General features: G+C 36.3%; 1 protein-coding gene across 1 annotated transcript in view; it reads left to right on the top strand.

Moving 5' to 3' along the window:
• Pdcd4 (Programmed cell death 4) overlaps positions 1 to 21,264 on the top strand; it is a 114,383-nt gene that overhangs the window by 79,588 nt on the left and 13,531 nt on the right. The window contains exons 2-7 of the mRNA XM_081767765.1: positions 57 to 214; positions 4,734 to 4,835; positions 7,542 to 7,659; positions 10,724 to 10,883; positions 15,457 to 15,679; positions 18,615 to 18,725. Of these exons, the coding sequence (XP_081623891.1) occupies positions 57 to 214; positions 4,734 to 4,835; positions 7,542 to 7,659; positions 10,724 to 10,883; positions 15,457 to 15,679; positions 18,615 to 18,725 (872 nt within the window). The remainder of the gene's footprint in view (positions 1 to 56; positions 215 to 4,733; positions 4,836 to 7,541; positions 7,660 to 10,723; positions 10,884 to 15,456; positions 15,680 to 18,614; positions 18,726 to 21,264) is intronic.

The following is a 21,264-nucleotide window of genomic DNA, read 5'->3' as shown; positions in this document are numbered from 1 at the left end:
ACTGAAATGTTTTGTTTTATTAATGTAACTAAATGTTTTATATTGTTTGGTTCCAGGTGGAGCAGGAGGCAAAGGCGTCTGGGGAAAGCTTGGGTCTGAGTTGGAGGAGGCGGATGTTGACATGAATGACCCTAATTATGACAGTGACTCGTTAGAGAATGGAGACATTGAACTGAAGACTATAATTCCTGAACTCTCTGAAGAGGATCTTCAGGTATGTTAGCCTTCCTTCACATTAATATATTTTGTAATGAAAAAAAAAGTTTCATTGCTTCCAATCTTCACTTATGAATACTTTCGAACTATACTATGCATCAAATGTAGTCTTATAAGGCTCTATCCGTCATTCGATAGGCATCAGCCAAAACTGTAAGGCGTTGTAAGAAGCGGGTTTTTGAATCGATTCCATCTTCAGTCTTAATCTGCCTACTAAAGCAGATATGGTAGAAATCCATTACTACTTGCGATTTCAATATGAATTTTCGTAGAGCAAAAACGGTAAAAGATTGTGAAAAATTGCTCTTTGATACGGACTTACTGAAAATCATGACTTCCGGTTTTAACATTGATCATTATAGTGAAGAACTGTATTAGATAACGAGAAACAGCTTTTAATATAGATTCAGTATCATAAGAATAGGTTCTATCTCCGATTTTGTTCCTCTGTTACAACTGGAAGTGACAAATCCACTACTGCTTCCGATTCCAGAATGGATCCCACAGAGTGAGAATGGCAATATGAGGCGACAGATGCTTTTTCGTGTGATTCCGGTTATCCCAAGAAATTATTTTTGTCTTTGTCCATGTTCTGCTGAAATTGGAAATAGAAAAACTAGTATAACTTCCGGTTTCAGTGTTGGACTTTCTACGTAATAATTTTAAAAGATAGGGAGAAACTTTTTGCTATGGACCAAGCGTTTGAAGAGCAGGTTGCATCTCTGATCTTAGTCGAATGTAACCTGAAATTACAGATCAACTACTCCCAGTTTCAGTATTGTGTTTAGATACTTCGGAAATGCTGTAGTTTATAACGTAAAACTAAAACATACATGTTCAATTTCTATGACATAGCATACTCATAAAAGTCCGCCTTTTGAGGGTGTAGCTGCCTGTGAACAACGGATTTGAACTACGTCGGCGAAGTCGAATTGATAATTACCCATAAACATTTCAGGGAACCAAAAGTATGAAAGGTACGGACCATAGTGGATACTGACTGGAGCACCGTCCAGCCAAACCTAGTAATTCATGTACAAACGGAAACAAGCGGTTTTCACGAAGGGCAAGACGTAATTTTGTTAAATGTGGTCTCTGGAGAACTAAAGTTCGGTATTACATGTCCCAGAACTTTTCCATTGGACTGCTTTGTTTCGAGAGTGTAGAAGGGAACACCCATGATTCATCACCCATCACTATACAATCATGTACGTGATGCACCAAGGTAATATAATTATCAGTCTGTTCTGATGTGTTTGTCTTTTGAGCACGGACTTTGCGAAAGTTAATTCATCATGCACAATAAAACATTAAATAGGCCTATTTGTGTCAATGCTATTAGACTAGTCTGTTGGGTATTCGAAATTGCTTCCTCAATGCCACTGACACTGGATGATTTCTACCGCTTACACGTTGACTGGATCGAGGTGAATATCAAGCCCTATCCAAAGAACTTGCATCAAAGGCACTGCTGCTGTTGGAGTCTGATTCAGCGCAATATAGGCCTATTTCTTTATGATTTCCGTTCAGCCCGCAAGAAAACTTGAGTGCACCTCGATGTTCTTCCTTCATAGACAACACTTAAAATGCGACAGTTTTGTGACTTTAACCACTCGTCTTTGCGCAAAGTCCCGAAACTTTTAGTGAGATTTAGCAAGTTTCATTCTTTCTTTATATTGAGAATAGTCAGTTTTGTGTTTAACTTGCAGTATATCTTTTCGTAATACTTTAGAAAGAATGTTAACGACGACTTTGAAAATAAATAGCTTTATTTGTGTAGTTCGTATGTAACGTTGTGTGATATATTTATCTGTATGTATTAGTGAGTTCTGAACCGTATCTGACAAGGAAACATCTTATATTGATAGTAGCATTGCCCAATCAAACAATACGCAGTCGATAGAGAAGTGAAAGAAAGTAAGAAATCCAAAGTTTTACGGGCCGACACCCACAAACACAGGAGATACGGAGAAAAGGAGCAGCTAGAATCATGTGAAGATAATGCAAAAGGTACACTGACACAGAAAGAACTTCAAAATGATTAAAATAATCAAAATGACATTTATACAACAGTATAGTAAGCAAACATTGCACCCACAGACATGTTCAATAACATTATCTAATGCAGTGTTGCTAACTGAGCACAAAATGAAGTTTTGTTAAATGGCACGGAACACAGATCATAACATCTAGAAAATCTAATTAGGAGTAGAACTGTACCTGTGAAGTCTTGATGTACAGTGTTGCCAACGTTTGAGGATAGGCCTATATGAATTCCTGTATGAATCCTGGATGCAGCGGGGTACATACAGTACACGAATCGAACTAGTTAAAACCAAAATATGAGACCACAAACAAGAATATAATGACTGAAGTACAAAAATAATGAACGAAGCACAGTGTTGAAGCATTGTTGCCAAAGGAAAATGTTAGAATAGTACCAACACACAGCACATAAGCTGAAATGATGCATGCCCTTGGATGATCAAGTGCTTCATCAACAGCTACACTAACAAACTGACTACCAATAATGTGTGAGGTGCTGCAATATTAGGTACATCAGAAACGTGAGCCTGCTAATCCATTCTCAATCCAAGAGCATGCATCATTTCAGTTTTGTGTGTTTGATATTATTCTGATTTTCCACTTGGGCAAAACTGCTTCGACACTTTGCTTCGTCCCTTATTTTCGTACTACTTCAGTGATTATATTCAGGTTTGTGGTCTCATATTTTGTTTTCAGCTAGTTCGAATCGTGTACTGTATGTACTCTACTACATCCAAGATTCATATAGGAATTTATATAGGCCTACTGTACGTCAAGACTTCACAGATATGGTTCTACTTCTAATTAGATTTTCTAGATGTTTGTGTTCCGTGCCATTTAACAAAACTTCATTTTGTGCTCAGTTAGCAACACTGCATTAGATATTATGTTATTGAACATGTCTATGGGTACAATGTTTGCTTACTATACTGTCGTGTAAATGTAATTTTGATTAGTTTAATCCTTTTGAAGTTCTTTCTGTGTCAGTGTATCTTTTGCACTGTGTAATGTAAGGCTGAGTGTTAAATGAAATAACACTAATAGGCCTACATCCGGGAGAGGGATACGCAATATGAAATAAAGGTCTCCCCCACACCAATATAAATAAAGTCTGTCCAATGAAAATATATTAATAAATTTAGCAATATATAGGTTATTACTCCAATACGTTATATGAGGTTTGAATATAATTTAGACTGAAATGATAATTTATAACTTACTACGAATATGTGTGAGGCATATATTTGAAACAAACTCCAACAAAATTAACGATACAAAAAAAATAACAATCCAACTATAATCTTAAGTACAGCAAAATGCTCTAAATGGAAGATACCCTGTCAGAATAGCATCATATTAAGTTTACATACTCTTCATTGGTCAAATACTCTCGTACTTCGATAGGTCACCAGCACGGATTATAAACCAGAAATGCCTCGTGATACAACAGACCAAAGAAAGTAAGCACCGTATAACAATATTAGATTTAAAAAAAAAATCAATTAAGCAAGCAAAAAAGACAAATGAAAGGAACTATAATTAAATTATAGAAAACGGGAAAAAATGCAATACTTACGTTTCCTGTTGGATCACGTGGGGCATATGGTTGATAAATCCGTCTAATGCCAACACAAAGTTACAATTATCAAACCACACTCTTATTATTAATGCCTTCGACTAAATATTTTCAGTGGAGCACCATATTAAATAAAGAATTACTTATCACTTTCACTCAAAATATAGTACTAACTAACAAGCCCTTTAGTATGCACTGTACATGAAGAAGAAAAAAAATTGCTCCCGTAGGTCAAGTAGATTTCATGGCTTCTAACCTGGTCATAGATGACAAGGGCCAGAAACCATGAAAATTCCCACCAGAGGGCAATACAATAGAAGTTTACGTAGATAGATACATACTCCAAGTACACCAAGGAGCAAAAGTTCATACATTCCATCATGATTTGTTTACCAACGTTTTAAATAAAAATTACAATGAAAAAATTAAATAGAAAAACAGACTTAGGTAAGAATAATAACGTAAAGATGGAGATCATACGTTACAACTGCTATTTTCACATGATTCTATCTCCTTCTTTCCTCTGTATCTCCTGTGTTTGTTGTTGTCGGCCCGTAAAACTTTGGATTTCTCACTTTTTTCCACTCCTCTATCGACTGCGTATTGTTTGATTGGGCAATGTTACTATCAATGTAAGATGTTCCCTTGTGAGTGTACGTACTTCTGATCTAGTTGAATAGGAGAAACATCACACTCGGACAATGTATTAACAGCACATAGAATGAAAGAAGTATTCAGAACTCCCTGAGAAAATGTTGTTGACGTTAATGTAATGTACAATTTTAATGAGATCAAAAATACTTAAATGCCATTAGAGACTATGAAGTGTACATAATATAGATGTAGATAAATTGATAATATTTATTTATTTAGTTATGTCTCTTGTATCTTTCAGAAAAGTGTCGAACCTATCATTTTGGAATACTTTGAACATGGTGAAACAAACGAAGCTGCGCTTGCCTTCGACGAGCTTAACTGTGGCTCAAAACGATACATGGTATGTGTTGTATTTTCTTAATAATAATAATAATAATAATAATAATAATAATAATAATAATAATAATAATAATAATAATAATAAAGTGTTTTATTGGTAATAAATAACAGTTTTTGTGTATAATCCTTAAATCAGAGATTTGATACTCGACCTAGCCAAAATGTGTAACCTTGATTCGAATATATTCTTACAAATTTTGAAGAAATAGAATTGTTTTGAGTATTAAATCATCTTAATACCTGCAACAATTTATGCATATCATGGTTCGGATTCTACTTAATCAGTAGGTTCACATCTCATATAGCCTCGCTGCTGAACGGGACGTTAAACTCAAAATCAACTCAACTCAATTTATGCATATGGGTTTGTCGGTGTAGTATTACTTCTAGGAGTAAGATTTTTTTTTTTTTAAGAAAATTCTTCGTGAATTACTGAAAGCATAAGAGCAGAAGGAATCAATAGCGAACAGAGGTATGTTGTTAGCATAGGAGTTACGGTGCAGGTTGGTTGGATAGTTTGGAGGTTAGCACCGAGGCTTTATGAGGCATCGAGGTACGTGGGATCCGAACAATGTGAGCTCTCACGGGAATAGACTCAAAGACCAGTATATTAATCATATAGTCACTCGGGAGCTCTGGATAGGTCGCTACTTGCAGTTGTTGTATTCACGAAGAAATTAAATGTCGACTAAAAGCAAGGAATTCGTGCTACTATTCAGTTCAAAATCTCTTATCGTCACGAATTCTGTCGAGGAATTTGAAGCTTAAAATATACAAAACGATAATCATGCCTGTTGTTCTGTATGGTTGCGAAACATGGTCGCTTACTCGGAAGGAACAACATAGGTTGAAAATATTTGAGAACAAGATCCTGAAACGAATATTCGGACCCAAGAGAAGCGAGAATGGAGAATGGCGGAAACTTCATAACGAGGAACTACATAATTTGTACGGTTTACCATACATTAAGGTAATCAAGTCTAAGAGGCTCAGGTGGGCTGGTCATGTAGCCAGGATGGAAGAAAGTAGGAATGCTTTCAAAATCTTAACGGGAAGACCAACCGGAAAACGACCATTAGGAAGACCTGGGCGGAGACGGGTGGACAATATTAAGATGGATCCCGCAGAAATAGGGGTACAAAGTGGGGACTGAATCCAGTTGGCTAAGGATAGAAGTCTGTGGAGAGCTTTTGTGAATGCGGCATTGAACCTCCGGGTTCCATAGGCCATGTAGTTAGTTAGTTAATGGTTTAATACATGACTAATGTAAAATCATATGTTCAAATAAATAAATAAATAAATAAATAAATAAATAAATAAACCTTGAATAGGAGCATCGAATAGTCAAAACCCCACAGTTACGAGGGAATTTTTTTTGCACTCTGTAATTTCTATGAGTTCACGGAGATGTAGACTGAAAATCCGCTTTTGTAAAGGTTTTCATTTTGCTCATAATCAATGAAAAGGTGCTCACAGTAAGTTTCAGTTTATCATCAGAAAAATGCTTTCCACGAATTTGTCTTTCAGTTTATATATACAGGGTGGAAGGGAACAAGACCGAAATACTTTGGGAGGCGATTCTACAGTTGAAAACAAGGGAAAAAATTCCAATAAACATAGGTCCAACGCGGCGGCGTTTTCAAGCAGCAGCCGTACGACGTTTCGCCAGCTCGAAATGCAATATCTGCCGGACAAATAGAGATATTGAAGTCGGATCAAAAGAATGTAAAGAAAGTCATACCCAACCAAAATGATGGCGCAAACAAAGGAGCAGAGAGAACTGTAGGAGGGGGCTGCCCAAAGGGAGAAGGAGATTCACCAAATAAGATGCAGTAGGGGACGTGAAAATGAATAATACATACAAACGTAAAATGACCTGGTTATGGTTAGCGTACGTACTGAACGAGCGATTGGAACATGCAAATGAAGATTCCCCACTGCTGCATCAGGGAGCAATGTATGCGACAATACACCACGAACGAGGTGGTTTATTGGATCGACGATATCAGTCGCAACTATTGTTTCCGACAGCGTCCAAAACAAAAATGGCGTAGTCGGGGGAAGATGGTGATTATTGCGCTAGCAGTAAGACACAAAGTGACCATGTACAGATCATGACAAAAAGGCATCTTCAGACTTCGAGGTATGACTACACATTATCTCGCTAAAAATATGTAGGCGGTATGGTATGTTCAGCCTTCAGCCCCACGGAGAACCCATTTGCGCTTTCCAATTAATCATTCAGTACGTACGCTAAACATAATCAGGTCATTTTACGTTTGTACGTATTGTTCATTTTCACATCCCCTATTGAATCGCATTTGATAATCCTCTTCTCCCTTTGTAGTTGGTATATGTATTATGTAGTACGTATAATTAACGTAGGGTATAAACTGTACAAACGTAGAAAATCATTTAGCAGATTACAAATAATACTTAAAAGCAGGAATTTTTGTGCGAGTGGGTCGAATAGTAGAAAAATCAAAACCTACTAATGTACTGGTGTAACAGAACGAATTTAGTCTATTGTGTTCACCTAACAGGCTTATATGGATATATATAGTTCGTTTATCTTGTATGACACATTTTTATTCTCTCTTGTCCTTATGAGGAAGAGTTGGATGTATGTCTGAAAGGGTAAGGATATATAGTGAGACGTTCGTTTTTCACATAAATTACGGTAATGGTTTTCTTTCTTTCTTCACAGTTCCCTATGCTGGCTGTGGAGCTTGCAATGGACCATAAACCATCCCACCGAGAGATGACATCTGTTCTCATCTCTGATCTCTATGGACGTGTAGTCACGCAAAAGGATATTGCCAAAGGTTTGTATTTACTTTTTGAAACTAGTTTTGAGGTTTGACATTCATGTACCAGAAATTGGCTTTTAACTGGTAATGAAACCTCATGAGCTGATTTTACATTTTTTTCTTCTTGTTCTTTTTGAAAAAGTCGCAATATTGACAATCTTGTTTAAATCATGTACTCCAAAAAGTAGTGAATCTTTTGCGTACGAGATGTCGTTAGTGCTCCAGATCTCGAGTATATAAGTCGCAATGGGTCAGACCTAACGTCGTTTGACAGCTAACAGTTGAAGTTAGTAGATATGCAAAATGCGTTTGGAATTCTTATAAATAGACATAACGTATTGTGAAGATTAGTGAACTTTCAGCAAAACTGCCGTACATTTTACAGTTTTATTTCGATAAAGGCGCAAATGCTGCGTAGACCTGTGAATAAATATGTACTGTTTATGAGTAAGACTCGTCATAATAAGCAACAGCCAACAGCATGATGGTTCAGATATTTTCGTTCTGGAAATTCGTTGTTTAAGATGCGCCTTGCATTGAACTATCAATGACATAAAAGTGAATGATATTCTGGGAAAAGTCGAGAATGAACATCACAAGCAAGCATAACTTCGCCATTCGGAGAAAACTGACTACAATAAGAAGCTCGACGTTTCGGTGTTACATGATCTGGCTCAAAAACATTTACTCGATCTAATTTGTATCTGAGAATCTCTACTGAAACGTAACGAACTTGAGCTGTTTCTGAAGAAGTTGATCATAAGTGCCGGAAAAGTGAATAGCTTACGACAATAATGCACGAAAAAGATCATGGCCGGAGGGAGAAGCTCCATAGTCTGTGGCAAGGCCCACATTGACTCCGAGAAACGTTATGCTGCGCGTTTGGTGGGATTCGAAGATATTATTTCCACTTCCTATTAATTACAAATGTAGCGTAAAATTATATATTTAATAAATTTACGCCGGGGTTAAGACTGTTTTTAAACCACTGAGAAGAGTAAGTTATCTGTGTATACAAAAATGGTGTACCTAGTAGTAATAAAAGCTATAACATAAAAGGAAGTAAATAAAGGAAGCAAATAATAAACAGTTTGCTAACTGTTCCATCAAATAAGGAGGGCAAAAAACAGAAGGAAAACATGCAGTTGAATACCATGTGTTTTCCAGTCACGTGAGTGTATTACAGATTGAAATCGAAAGGAAATAAAACCCATCAGGCAATTTAATTCTTTGGGGAAAAAAGGGATAAGTAATTTAAAAAAGTATATATTATGAAATAATAAAAAGCTAATTTAAATATGAAAGACTGATAATAGGAAATAAGAAATACAGTAAAAATAATACAAAATATGTATTATAGAAATAGAGATCAGGGGCCAGTTCTGAGATAAGCATAAGAAATTTCACTTTTTTTTTCTGAAAACGGGGAAGAATTTGAAGGAGGGGTTTTGTGGTTACGTACGCTGAGTATAAGATCGAATGTATCATTATTTTGAGTATAGTGTTCTAGGACAGGTAGACTGGTGTATGAGCATTGCAGTAATATCAGGTGTGCTGGTGAGGATCGAAAGAGCGAAATTGAGAGAGAAATATAGGTAATTTTATCACTGAATGATTTAAAAACCTGGACTAAACACGTGGCTCATCCAGGATTGCCACGAATCTAGAAAGTCGAGGAAAATGTCAATAAAACTTTAGAAGTCAGGGGTAAGCTGTTGCAGTAGCGTAGTTAATGAAATTAGTTTTATGTTAGCTGTAGCAGCGAACATTTCATTATTAACGTCAATGCTATACTGGCCTCTATTCCTTAAAAAATCATGGACGGGTTCGAGGAACTTCTTGGTTAAGAATATGTTACAGTGGACAGGTTTTGTTTCATGTATTGACGAGTAAATGAATCAAGTATCTCAGTGTTGTCGGTGGAATAGGTATTAGAGTTTGGGGCGTTAACAAGCAGAAAGTTTTGACATGTTATCAGGTCAGTATATTTTTTGAATTTGTTGGATTGAGCCTTCCACTACGTAAGTTGTTGCGTGATTTTGTGGGCGGTTCTAATGATAAAAATTGTAGGACAAACTCAAAAGAGGGAATATTAGTGTATATCGTCTCCATGTTGTAAAAAGCGATATGAAAACTACCTTTCAGTCGGCTGATTGAGATGTGCTTAATGTTTTAATGTTAGACATTTCTTCTTGATGAACAAGTTACACTAAAAGGAAATATAGATTTTTCCATCAAAACTGGACTAATAGGATGTTAGTGCGATCATTACTTTTATATATGATCATAGGAGATGTGTGCATATCCTACTGCCTTGCTGAATCAGGCATTCATTAACCCAAATTATATTAAAATATTTCTTCATTTGCAAAGTATGTTCTCCAGGCATCAACAAGAAAAGCCTTCCAGTGTAAATGTCTTGTACAGGTGATAAGAAATATACTCCAACAGATAAAGTTAGCTGCTTTCAAAACCCTGACTTTGAATGTGAAACGTTTGAGAAAACTCAAGCCGTTGATGTCTTTCTTGTACATGCATGTTCTTTTTAATTCTTAAGTTTCCACTTCAATAAAATTAAGTTGATATCATGTCCGAAACAAATATGATTCCACTCAAGCAGAAACAAGTTTCAAGAAAGTCCTGTATCTGGAATTCCGGAGTGAAGTATAATTGAACTTACTATATTTTTCATACTATTGGGAACGATAAAGTGTGGTGAACCGTGGAAAATCTGTAAAATGGACTTGGTTCTGGTCATACAGTGACGGTAGTTTCAAGCAGAATTTCCAGTAAAGATGTATCATTGCTTGTTGAAATTCCCTGAATAGTTGTTCGTATTTTACAACGAATTATACAGGATTCTATACAATAATATGTGCAGATAATGAAATGGAGAGGATTGGTGGGAAATTAATTAATGGTAGTTTTTATTTCCCTGTAAATTCCCAAAAACATAACTATAATGGAAAAAGAAGAAACTGTTAGTGGTCTGACCCTTTAAAGCATGGTAATTTTTATGTTATTTATTTATTTTTTTATTATTCGTACCAGTAATTCTGCTGTTTTGTTCTTTAACCAGCTTTTGATCTCCTGTTGAAGAATTTGCCAGACCTTATTCTGGATACTCCTGAAGCCCCAACGATTTTGGGCAACTTCATCGCTCGAGCTGTAGCGGATGACTGCCTTCCTCCCAAGTTCGTTCAGGGATATAAGGACAATGTAGACTGTGAATACGCAAGGTAAGTTAAAGAATAGTCTTTTTTTTTTTTTTTTTTTTTTTTTTTTTAATGAATTTACTGAATTATCTCACAAATGTCTTAATTACCTTTTTTTTTTAAGAGCTTAGGAAATAATATAATGATCAAACATTTCAAATGCATTTACGTTTTCTTTCTCTCTCTTTTTTTTTCTTTCTTTCTAGTTCGGTTATTACTTATTTACTGTAGCATCCGCTTTTATTCCATTTCTGTTCTGCATGGTATTAATTTAGTTTTGCAAATGACAATTTTTACCTTTATCAGTAATGGCGGATTTTATAATAATTAACGAAAATTCTGTTAATCCGAATAGTTTTGTACACGAGCTTATCTTTCTTCACGTAATTGCGCACGCAGTACTATTTTGTCTACCCACCTCAAGAAAGAATTTCCGCTTAGTGCTCAGGGTACTGTCATTGGCAAACAATAAACTGAAAGTGATTTGGACTTGAGCATAAGTTCATACTCATTAACAAGTTCTCAGTTAGTTAATTCATGTTGCAGGAATATCTCTCAAATTATATATCAGGAAAGACGACATGTTAACAAAATAAGACACTGTAGTTTAGAGCAGTGCCATCCCATCCAGTTGAAACCAATTTCTAGTCTTCATGCCATCAGTACAAGTTGGCAAAGTACAAAATTAAATTTCTTCGGGTGAAAGAGGGAAAGTTCAATGTAGACTGTACTTAGTAAAGAAAAGAGCACTCAAAGAGGTTGTTCTGCAGGTAACGCAATATTAGATAATTCATCACATTATGGAGCACTACACGTGGGATTGCCTCGAATGCTCGGATAATTACTGCCTTCAAGTCTTATCAGTTTGTATAGATTTTGGCACTACACTTACCTTGATGTCCCACTTAGAAAATAAAAATTCATAGGTCTCCGGAATTCCACGGAAACGTGAAGGAAATTCCACGGTTCACTATGAGTCAATTCATCTCTTTGACAAGTTCATCAGGGTGTGTCTTAACACGGACTGAAAAAGTCTCTTCTGACGTAGAGGCTGTGATAAAAACTTATTTGTCTATTTGTTCGTTCTTAAATCCTCCTATTAATATTTAAATATGCTATAGATCTTAATTGATCAAAATATTGTATTGCAAGTATAAATTATGTATTTTCAGATTCAGAGTTCTGAAGATTTGGCCCCTTTATCTCATACATCGCAGGTAACCGTACTAACCCAGAAGGATTACCTTATTATTAACTTAATTGTTTAGGGGTATATTGATCCATTACTCTGTCCAAGAGTCAAGTTTTTTTGTAAATTAAAAATTCCGTGGATTCCACTTGAGCTTCTTTATAAAGATATATCTTGCTAAAAGTTATGGTTATTTCTCTACTTGTTATCTTACACCTGGAGCCGGGACTCCTGTTCTCTAGAAACTTCGTTAACTCAGTTTCTCTTATAGGAAATTTATTCCCCACATTCATATTCCTAAATTTATTTATCTTTAATATACTAAAGTTTGGTCTGCGGACAAGAGATCCAGGGGGTTCTTTTTCAGGCTGATCTACTATGTCCTTAATTTGCTCAAGTGTCTTCAGGTCCAAGAAACATCATACCATTGTTTCTTCCATTGGGGGATGTGCCGACTTACGTTTTCCACTAACTAGAGGTAAGCACCCACTGAGCCACTGTGCCTCCTGTGTTGAAATTGAAATAATGCATCTAGCTATATTTTGAAATGTTCAGTATGACATCGTCTTCTTGAACATTAGATACGAGGGCGAGGTGAAAAGTTCTCGGCCTGATAATGAAAGACTGCGAATTTCAGTTCAAAAATTATTTTATTTTTCGATATAATCTCCCATAACTTCAATACACTTGGTCCACCGTTTCTCTAACATCAGTATTCCTTCCAGGAAGTGAGAGTCTGGAAGGTTGTGAAAATAGTTATCCACGACCCTCCCAACTTTTTCATTCGATGTGAAGCGCTTCCCAGAAAGAAATTTCTTCAAGTTTGGGAACAGGTAGAAGTCCGATAGTGCCAAATTAGGAGAATATGGGGAATGGCGGGGCAAATCGTACCCCAAATCCCGTAGTTTTCCCATCGACAAAGCAACCTTGTGCACAGGTGCGTTGTCCTGGTGAAAGATGATTTTTCTTCTTCAAGCCAGGCCTCTTCTCGCGAATTTTGGCATCCGGCTGGTCAAGAAGGCTGGAGTAATATTCGCCTGTAATTGTTCTCCCTTTTGCAAGGTAATCAATTAACAGGATCCCTTTCGCATCCCAAAACACACTGGCCATGACCTTTTCGGCCGATACGATCGTCTTCGCTTTCTTCGGCGCTGCATCACCGGCTTCCACTACTGCTTGGACTGCTGTTTCATTTCTGGCGTGTAGTAGTGAATGCATGTCTCATCCATTGTTACAAATCGCCGCACAAAATAAATCGGATTCCTTTTGAATTGGTCCAAAGATTGATGCGAAAATCGTTTTCACATTTGCTTTTGGTCGGCAGTCAGTAAATGCGGCACCCATCTTGTACAGAGCTTTCGCATCCCTAGTTCTTTGTGCAAGATGTTTCGCACCCATTCCTGCGATATCCCCACACTCTCATCTATCTCACTCACCTTCACTCGCCTGTCGCCCAACACGATGTCATGCACTTTTTGGATTGTTTCTGGTATGATTGCGGTTTTCGGTCTTCCTTCACGTGGGTCATCTTCGAGGGATGTGCGACCACGTTTAAATTCAGCTTCACACTTTTTAACGGTTGACATGGAAGGAACAGAGTCCCCATAAACTTTCGTTAGCTTCGGATGAATTTCCGTAGGGATTAATCCATCCAAAAAGAAAAATTTGATTACCGCACGATATTAAAGTTTATCCATTTTCACAACTAACACTTAAGACGTCTAACTGCAACAATGCCTGCACACAAACTACTTAAGAGAACATGTTGATACTTGTTATACGAACAACCGAAACCCCAGGTAAGAACAATAAAATTTTGCTGATTGGAGTGCCATCTCTGGGTCAAGTCGAGAACTTTTCACCCCACCCTCGCACTTTGAACCACTATTTCACTTCAGTTGAAACTTAAAAAAGAAAGAAGGAAATTAGTGCGTTGTATAACAATCAGAAAGTGTATATATTAGATGTTCCGTGTCTGCTACTACAACACCCTTATCTACCTGTTTGCAGTTCTACATTTTTCGTTAGTTTCTCTACTGTTTTTCTCATTGGTATTGAGAAGCTGAAATTACTGATTTAAACAAAAAAAGAAAAGGACTTAAAACTATTCTGAAACCGAAAAATTATTATTTACTCAAGAAATATTACAACATTTGGATATTGTGTTACAGCTTCTTTTGTTCTCAGTGTATTCTGTCTTGTTGTTTGTAATTGATTCTCATTCACTGACGTGGGTAATTTGATAAACGTTCCAGACTCTTGTCCAAGTTGCCTTTGTCGGTGTTTATTTTTGAGCAAGAAACTTTCATGAACCTTTCTTGATGCTAAAGGGGTAATTTTCTGTGTCTTAGAAGATCGTATATTGTGGTTGTGATCTTTTAGATATTTAAAGCTGCAAAGCGAAAGTAAGGGCTTTATGTTTGGTGTTTCTAACTTTTATATTTCTTTTTGTTAACGCTGTGTAGGTTTTATATGTTTTGTGTAAACCGTTATTTACATCAGTGCACAGTAATCTAGTACCTGGTCGGAAAATTGTAACAGCTTCTTCAGGCCAGCCATTCTGACTGAGGTTTCTCCTCATTCATACCAGGCAAGTGCTGGAATGATACCTAACATAATGATCCTAATCCGCTTCCTTTCTTTCTCTCCAATTCCCGGGCAGTGTATTCGCCGAAGGACGTCATCCCTCATGTGTGTGACGGGCTAACATGGCTGTAGCTGCCGAAATCCTAGAAATCTAATCCCTAATCCCGATATTCGAAGAACTAATGAGAAATGATTGTTGAGAGTCAGTGGCATCGATTTCTGTATAACAACTCTGGGAGGGGGCGTTCAGATGTGTGTGTTTTGTTGTTAGATATCCAAGCAAATATATTCAGACCCTAGATGCCCAAGGAAACTTTGGGTGGGTTCCCCCTCCCGGATCGGCATTCATGTTGAGAGTTATTGAGGATCCTTTGCTTTAAATATTGGTATCAATTATGTAACAACCAAAGATGTATGTTGTACTAATTCGTTATTCATTCACGTATTAGTCCTTGAAAATAAGGTTTTAAAATACCCGTGAAAGTGCAGACATTTTGTCATTGAAAAAGAACGGAAACCATGTTCAACTTAGTCTTGTATGGTTTTAGGATACAGATGCTCTTGCTAGTCAAGTGGCCAACGTACTATATTCTGTTACAATGTGTATGGTACGACAGAGTAATTGGTGTTGTATACGAAACACATTATCATATATCCTGTACAAGGTAAATGATGGATTAAAATTGTTGTTCTCATATCTCTCTATGAGCTGCATGAAATAACAATGGTGTGATATTGTTTATTGAATGTGTGAAACCACAAATTAAGAGTTTAATTACCGTGATTTAAAAAGTGCTTCAATAAGAAACCTTTTATTTTCAGACAAGCGTTAAGTCGCGCCGACACTCTTCTCTCTATCAAGCATGGACTGGTTCGATTGGACAATGTGTGGGGCGTTGGTGGAGGCACTCGTCCCGTGAAGTACCTGACTCGACAGATGACTCTTTTGCTCAAGGAGTACATTTCATCTGGTGATCTTCAAGAAGCTATTCGCTGCCTCAAGGAGCTCGAAGTTCCTCATTTTCATCATGAGCTTGTGTATGAGGTGAGTGCTTAAAAATCAGTGAGAAATTTAATATGAAATTTCTAGTTTTATTCAGAGTTTACACTGTGTAAACTGTTAATATTCTTGATATGTAAAATGAGATCCTAAATAACATTGGAAGAAGGATCCGTTTTGAAGCTTCGAATAAATTTGCTGTTTAGCTAACTACAACTGTAAGGTAAATGGTTAATTCAGGTGTGCAGAATGTAGCGTTTGATCATTTTTAGTTATCATTTCATATCATATTGATGATCGTCTGTGAAAAAAAAACATTAAATTTTTAACGTATTTGTCATAAATAAAGTGTTTTTCCAAGCATTCGTGGGATTCGACTTGCTTACATCGTAAGGAAAGAGTAACTTAAAGTAAACCTGAAATTAAAAATATAGTTCAGTAAAGGATTATTCGTAAATGTGTAAAATAAATAAATAAAGGAAGAAAGAAATATTTTTTTTTATTCTTTTTCGTATTGTAGAACCTGTTATATGTTAAAATAAAACAGGGTGTCAGATTTCAAGTTTGATTTCCGGTGAGAGCTCATGTAGTTCGATCATTATAGTTATAGCCTCGACGCTGAACAAGACGTTAAATTCCAATGCAACAACAAGTGATTATTATACGTATGTAACGTATTCTGTATCTGTTGTGTTTATGAAAAGGACTTCACATGTATTTCCTTTATTTCTCATGTATCTTTGTACTAAACCTTGACCAGCTCAGTGCAAGGTTTATTGACAAATAATCGTAATCCTATTTTCAGGTCAAACGCATGGTATTAATAAAACTAAACACTAATCAGATAGCAGAATAATCTTTCGAAAACATGTTTTAAGAATTCTTGCTAACAATAAAATAACAGAGAAGTTAGCGCATACTCCATTCCTGGTAGGGACATGGATTTAATTACATGAAGAGGTAATGAACTCTGTTCTAAAATCATAGAAATAATGGTTTTGAGCATATACCTCTTTGTAGGTTGTAGCGCCGAGGAGTTTTTCTAATAAAATAGTCACAGAATCTGGTAACAGGCAGATAATCGTTAAATTCAAAAGGGAAGGATGCAGTAAATTTTAGAAATATTGTGTTAGATATCTCTTAGCTTATCATAAGGATGTGGGACAATAGTAGAAACGAAAAAAAGTATTTTCTGATTTTTGATATTGAATCCACTCTGTGTAGTCCTTCCTTTGCAATTTCCTTCGCATGGAGAGTGCATTAGATCTCTGTAATAGTGGTCACTGAGAGCTTGCCTATTACTAATACATGTCATCTTCCAAGCTTCAGCCTGAAACGAGCTGATTGGCCAACATTTCGGTAACTCAGTGACTTTCATTCTCCTAACGACTTGCCCATATGTGCTGCTGTAGACCTATTTTAGTAGGCTGTGATTGACGCTGCCAGTTGTTCCATACCAGAATGCGGAAGCGATGGTCCACATCGCCAAGTTCCACGTGACTCGTCTGCTTGCTGTTGCCAATTTTAATGGCATCCATCTGTCGAGAATCTTCATCAATTTTCACATTCTTTGTGTCCCTCTTATATACGTGATCAAATCTTCGAAGCGGCAAAAGTGGAAGCTTAAGTAATGTCTCTCAGTAGTCAAATCCATATGAGTACTGTTTGGCGACGGTTCGCACCATAAACGGCCACTGTTCTGCTACTAGTATACCTGCTCTATTAGCAAACTGGGCTTTGGAGACTAACCCACATTTTGTGCCGACACTTTTCTTCTGTCTCGGTGCACTTTGTTCGGTGAAGTGTAATTGCTTTCGAGTTCGTACTGAGAAAAATTTTAATTCCCCGATCACTAGTACTGAAGATTATAGTGTTTCCTTCATGGCTTTCGAATTCAACTGTGCGTGAAATGAGCTTCAGGGCTGGATCATATATCTTAGGATATGTTACGCAAGTCTCGAGCGATTCACAGCTTTCATTATTACAACCGTTTAATCTCATCTGGGTGGAAGGACATTCCCACCTCGATGGTTTGAGATTCTCGTCCTTCCCATCTCGAAACCAGAGAGAAGTGCAATAACAGCAACGAGCTTCTGATCATTACTCTCTCAGGCTGCTTGCAAGCTTTTCAAATGCATAGTCAATAAGCGTCTAATTTGGTGTTTAGAATCAAACTCTCTGAGCAAGTTTCCATGTTGCTCACACACAGACGGTCTTGCTTTCCTCATTTCGAAAGCTTGATTCGTAAAAAGCTTATGACATTACTTGGCGTTACCACATTTTAAAACAGCTATAAGACTGGAATCTTCGTGACGACATTCCGAAATCCATTAAGAATTTCGCGGATGAACGTTATTGTAAGGTACATCTGGGTTCCAGTTTCAGAACGATGTCTGCAGGTAAACTGTGTTTCACAAGGCAATGTTTTTAGTGTCAGGTTCTAAGTTTAATCCGACACTATCTTAATTTTTAAATTTTTTTTATTGTTCCAGTAGCCAATGTATGGTAGTAGGTTACATTGTATGTAATGTGTATTTATTTTTGTCTGATAAGATGCTGTATTTTTGCCATTAGGCTGTTCATGGCACAGAAATAAACATTATTATATCTTTGATATATTCATTACTCATGATAAACGTGTAATGAATATATTCCACGTGAAACATCGGGAAGTCTTATTGAAATTGTACGTTTCAAGGGTATTCTTTCCTTTCTTCCTTTGTAAATTTTGTCTATTAGTATTTAATAAGTGTTAAATTCGCTCTTTTTGAAACAGTTGCCAAGCATATTGAACATATATATGTTTTTCATTGGAAAACTTTTGACTTTTTTATGTATTATCAGAAGACAATTCTCTCAAGTTTCTAACAATGTCACTAAGCGTAAGTTGTGGACGTTGCACAAATGCATTTTTTAAAAGACTTAGCACCAATATAAATAGTGGAAATACTCTTATTGTTTTTATTATTTTGTTTTCTAGGCAGTTGTAATGGCGATTGAAGCACTTAACGCGAAAACTGAGGAGATGCTGTGTAAATTACTGAAATCATTGACAGCTGCTATTATAATTACCCCTGAGATGCTGGAAAATGTAAGTTTTTATTCATTTTCACTTAATTTTCACAGCTATTTACGTATGAATTTCAATCTAGTGTGGGGAAAAAAAATCAAAGATAACTTAATTAAAAGTGATTGGAAGCTTGCTCATAAATAGCATCTGCGCTTAGTTACAAGCTCTTAATGAAGATGTAAAAGTAGTCACCTTGCAGCGATTCACAGCGTATCGTATCTGCAAAATCAAAATCTTTTATGAAGGTAGTGGAAATTAATATGTCCATTTTTCATTATTGACACGAAGGAGCAGGATTTGTACATGCATGCCAAAAACATAATCAAGCGAAGGAATTGCAATATACTAAGGGGTTAGTACGGATGTTGTTTATGGCCTCGTGCTCAGTGCCTGTTAGGACTAAGTTGAATAGATCCCGTCTCATACACAGTGTCTCAATTAGCAAACGAGACTTTTGTGTGAGGTTAGTTTTGGGACGGAAATTTTTCGTAGTGGTGAATCTTGTTCTTATGGCTTTGGGAAATTTCCAGCCCGGCCGACGCCAATATGGAGCATGACGCGGCTAAGTATACACTAATGTAGTAATACCTTGTCACTGTTTCGAAAATGGAACAAATAGTAAATCAGCAAGTTTTGTGTGCGCTTAGGAAAAACTCCAACAGAAACAATTGATCTTGAAAAAGGTTTATGGAGACAGTTAATCTTGTTACCGTGGTGTTGAATGTCGTAAGGGGTTCAGTGCTGGGAGGTTCTGGATGAGCGCCCAGATCCAAGCAGGTCTTTCAGAACAACTAAAATGATTGACAGAGTTCGGGATATTTTGATTGACTGAAATACAAGTCTCAGGATAATATCAGACCTTGTGGAAGTGAATAAGGAGACTGCTTTCCAAATAATAACTGAAGGTTTAGAGAAACGGAAGCTATGTGCGCATTTCGAGCTACAAACTTTAATGGAAGAGCAGGAACTGGAAAGCGTGCAAGCAAAAAACAAGTGTTTTTGACAAGCAGAATAAAAGAAAGAAAGAAAGAAAAAGTCCGTCTGTTACCTTATCCTTCATACTTGCAAGACGTCTCGTGTCACCGTTCCAGGACTGTTTCCACCATCCAGAAAGCAGTGACGAGAACGTTGAACACTTACAGTTCATGATTTCCAGATAGAGATGCAAGGACTCGGAAAAAAATTGGCTTTTTTGAAAAAAAAATCATTTTTTCTGCTTCGCTTTTTTGCTTGGGAAATTTTGGGCTTTTTTCAAAATTTTGCTTTAAATTGACAAATAAGATTTTTGTTTTTCTTCTCTGATTCAGATAATACAAAACCTCTAAAATAAACCATGAATTTCGAAAAGATTTTTTAAAATTCTTAACATATTTACATTATGAATTCCAAAGGATTAGAGAAACGGTTTAAGCACTTTTTTTGAAAAATATACACAAATAACTAGCACATTGTATGCAGTATTTTTATTTAAAAATAACACACACCATCTTTTTGAAACAAAATAGAGTAAAATATGAGAGAAATAAATTTATATGGTACTCTTAAAAGGCTACGCATCAAGAGCTTCGTTTTGGGTGGTTCTGTACATTCTTGACATTTTTCAGTGAAGTTTTAACTTTCATATACATTGTATGAATATTTCGAATGAATTTTCATTCATTGATCACATACGTAATAATCTGTTTCCACCTATCAGGTACTTCGGATCTGCAAAATCGGTAAAGTTCCGAATTATGTAATGCACTTTTCCTTAAGCTTGTTCAGAATCGGGAAAATACCGAGTTTTCTGTTCATGGATCAAATGCGTAATAGATTGTTCATCTGAGTGTGTGGTTTCCTAGCATCTAGAATATATAACCACCATCACGGTTTACCTAGTCCTGAAGGTTTCTGAATTTTTAACAAGAGGAATTCAGCATATCGTTACAGTTTTTTTTAGACAAAAAAGAGAAAAAAACTATTGAATACATTTAAGAAGAGTGAAAAGAATCAATCACTGTTTCAATTCACGAGAAAGACGACAAAACTGATTGTAATAATTTCGATGCATTTCTCTTAACATTCTATTTACAAGATTGATCCCATACGCAGATGAGATTATTGGAGATTATCAGTGTGGATTTAGGCGAAATCGAAGTTAAAATTTTATATATATATATATATATATATATATCGACCAGATATTTACCATTCGACAAATATTCGAAAAGAAATTGGAATATATTCTTCAGTACATCAACTGTTTTGATTCTAGAAAGGCTTACGACTCGGTTAATAGGGAAACCTAAAACATTCTTACAGAATTTGGAATACCGAAAAAGCTATTTAGCTTAATTAAAATGTATTTAAATGAATCCCAGATTAAAGTCCGAGTAGAAAAATGGGAGTTTCCACATCGAGAATGGCCTGAAACAATGAAAATCGTTATCGCTTTTATTATTCAGCTTTGTTCCGGAGCATGCCATAAGGAAAATCAAAGATAGCAACCAGGGCCAACAATCGAAAGGAATGCAGAGGCCTTATTAAACGCTTACAGCGACACTGATTTAGAAGTAAATGC

Source organism: Thermobia domestica, chromosome 1 (assembly GCF_964235325.1).
Source record: "Thermobia domestica chromosome 1, izTheDome1.hap1.1, whole genome shotgun sequence".
NCBI lineage: Eukaryota > Metazoa > Arthropoda > Insecta > Zygentoma > Lepismatidae > Thermobia > Thermobia domestica.
This window is presented reverse-complemented; position numbering and strand designations above follow the sequence as displayed.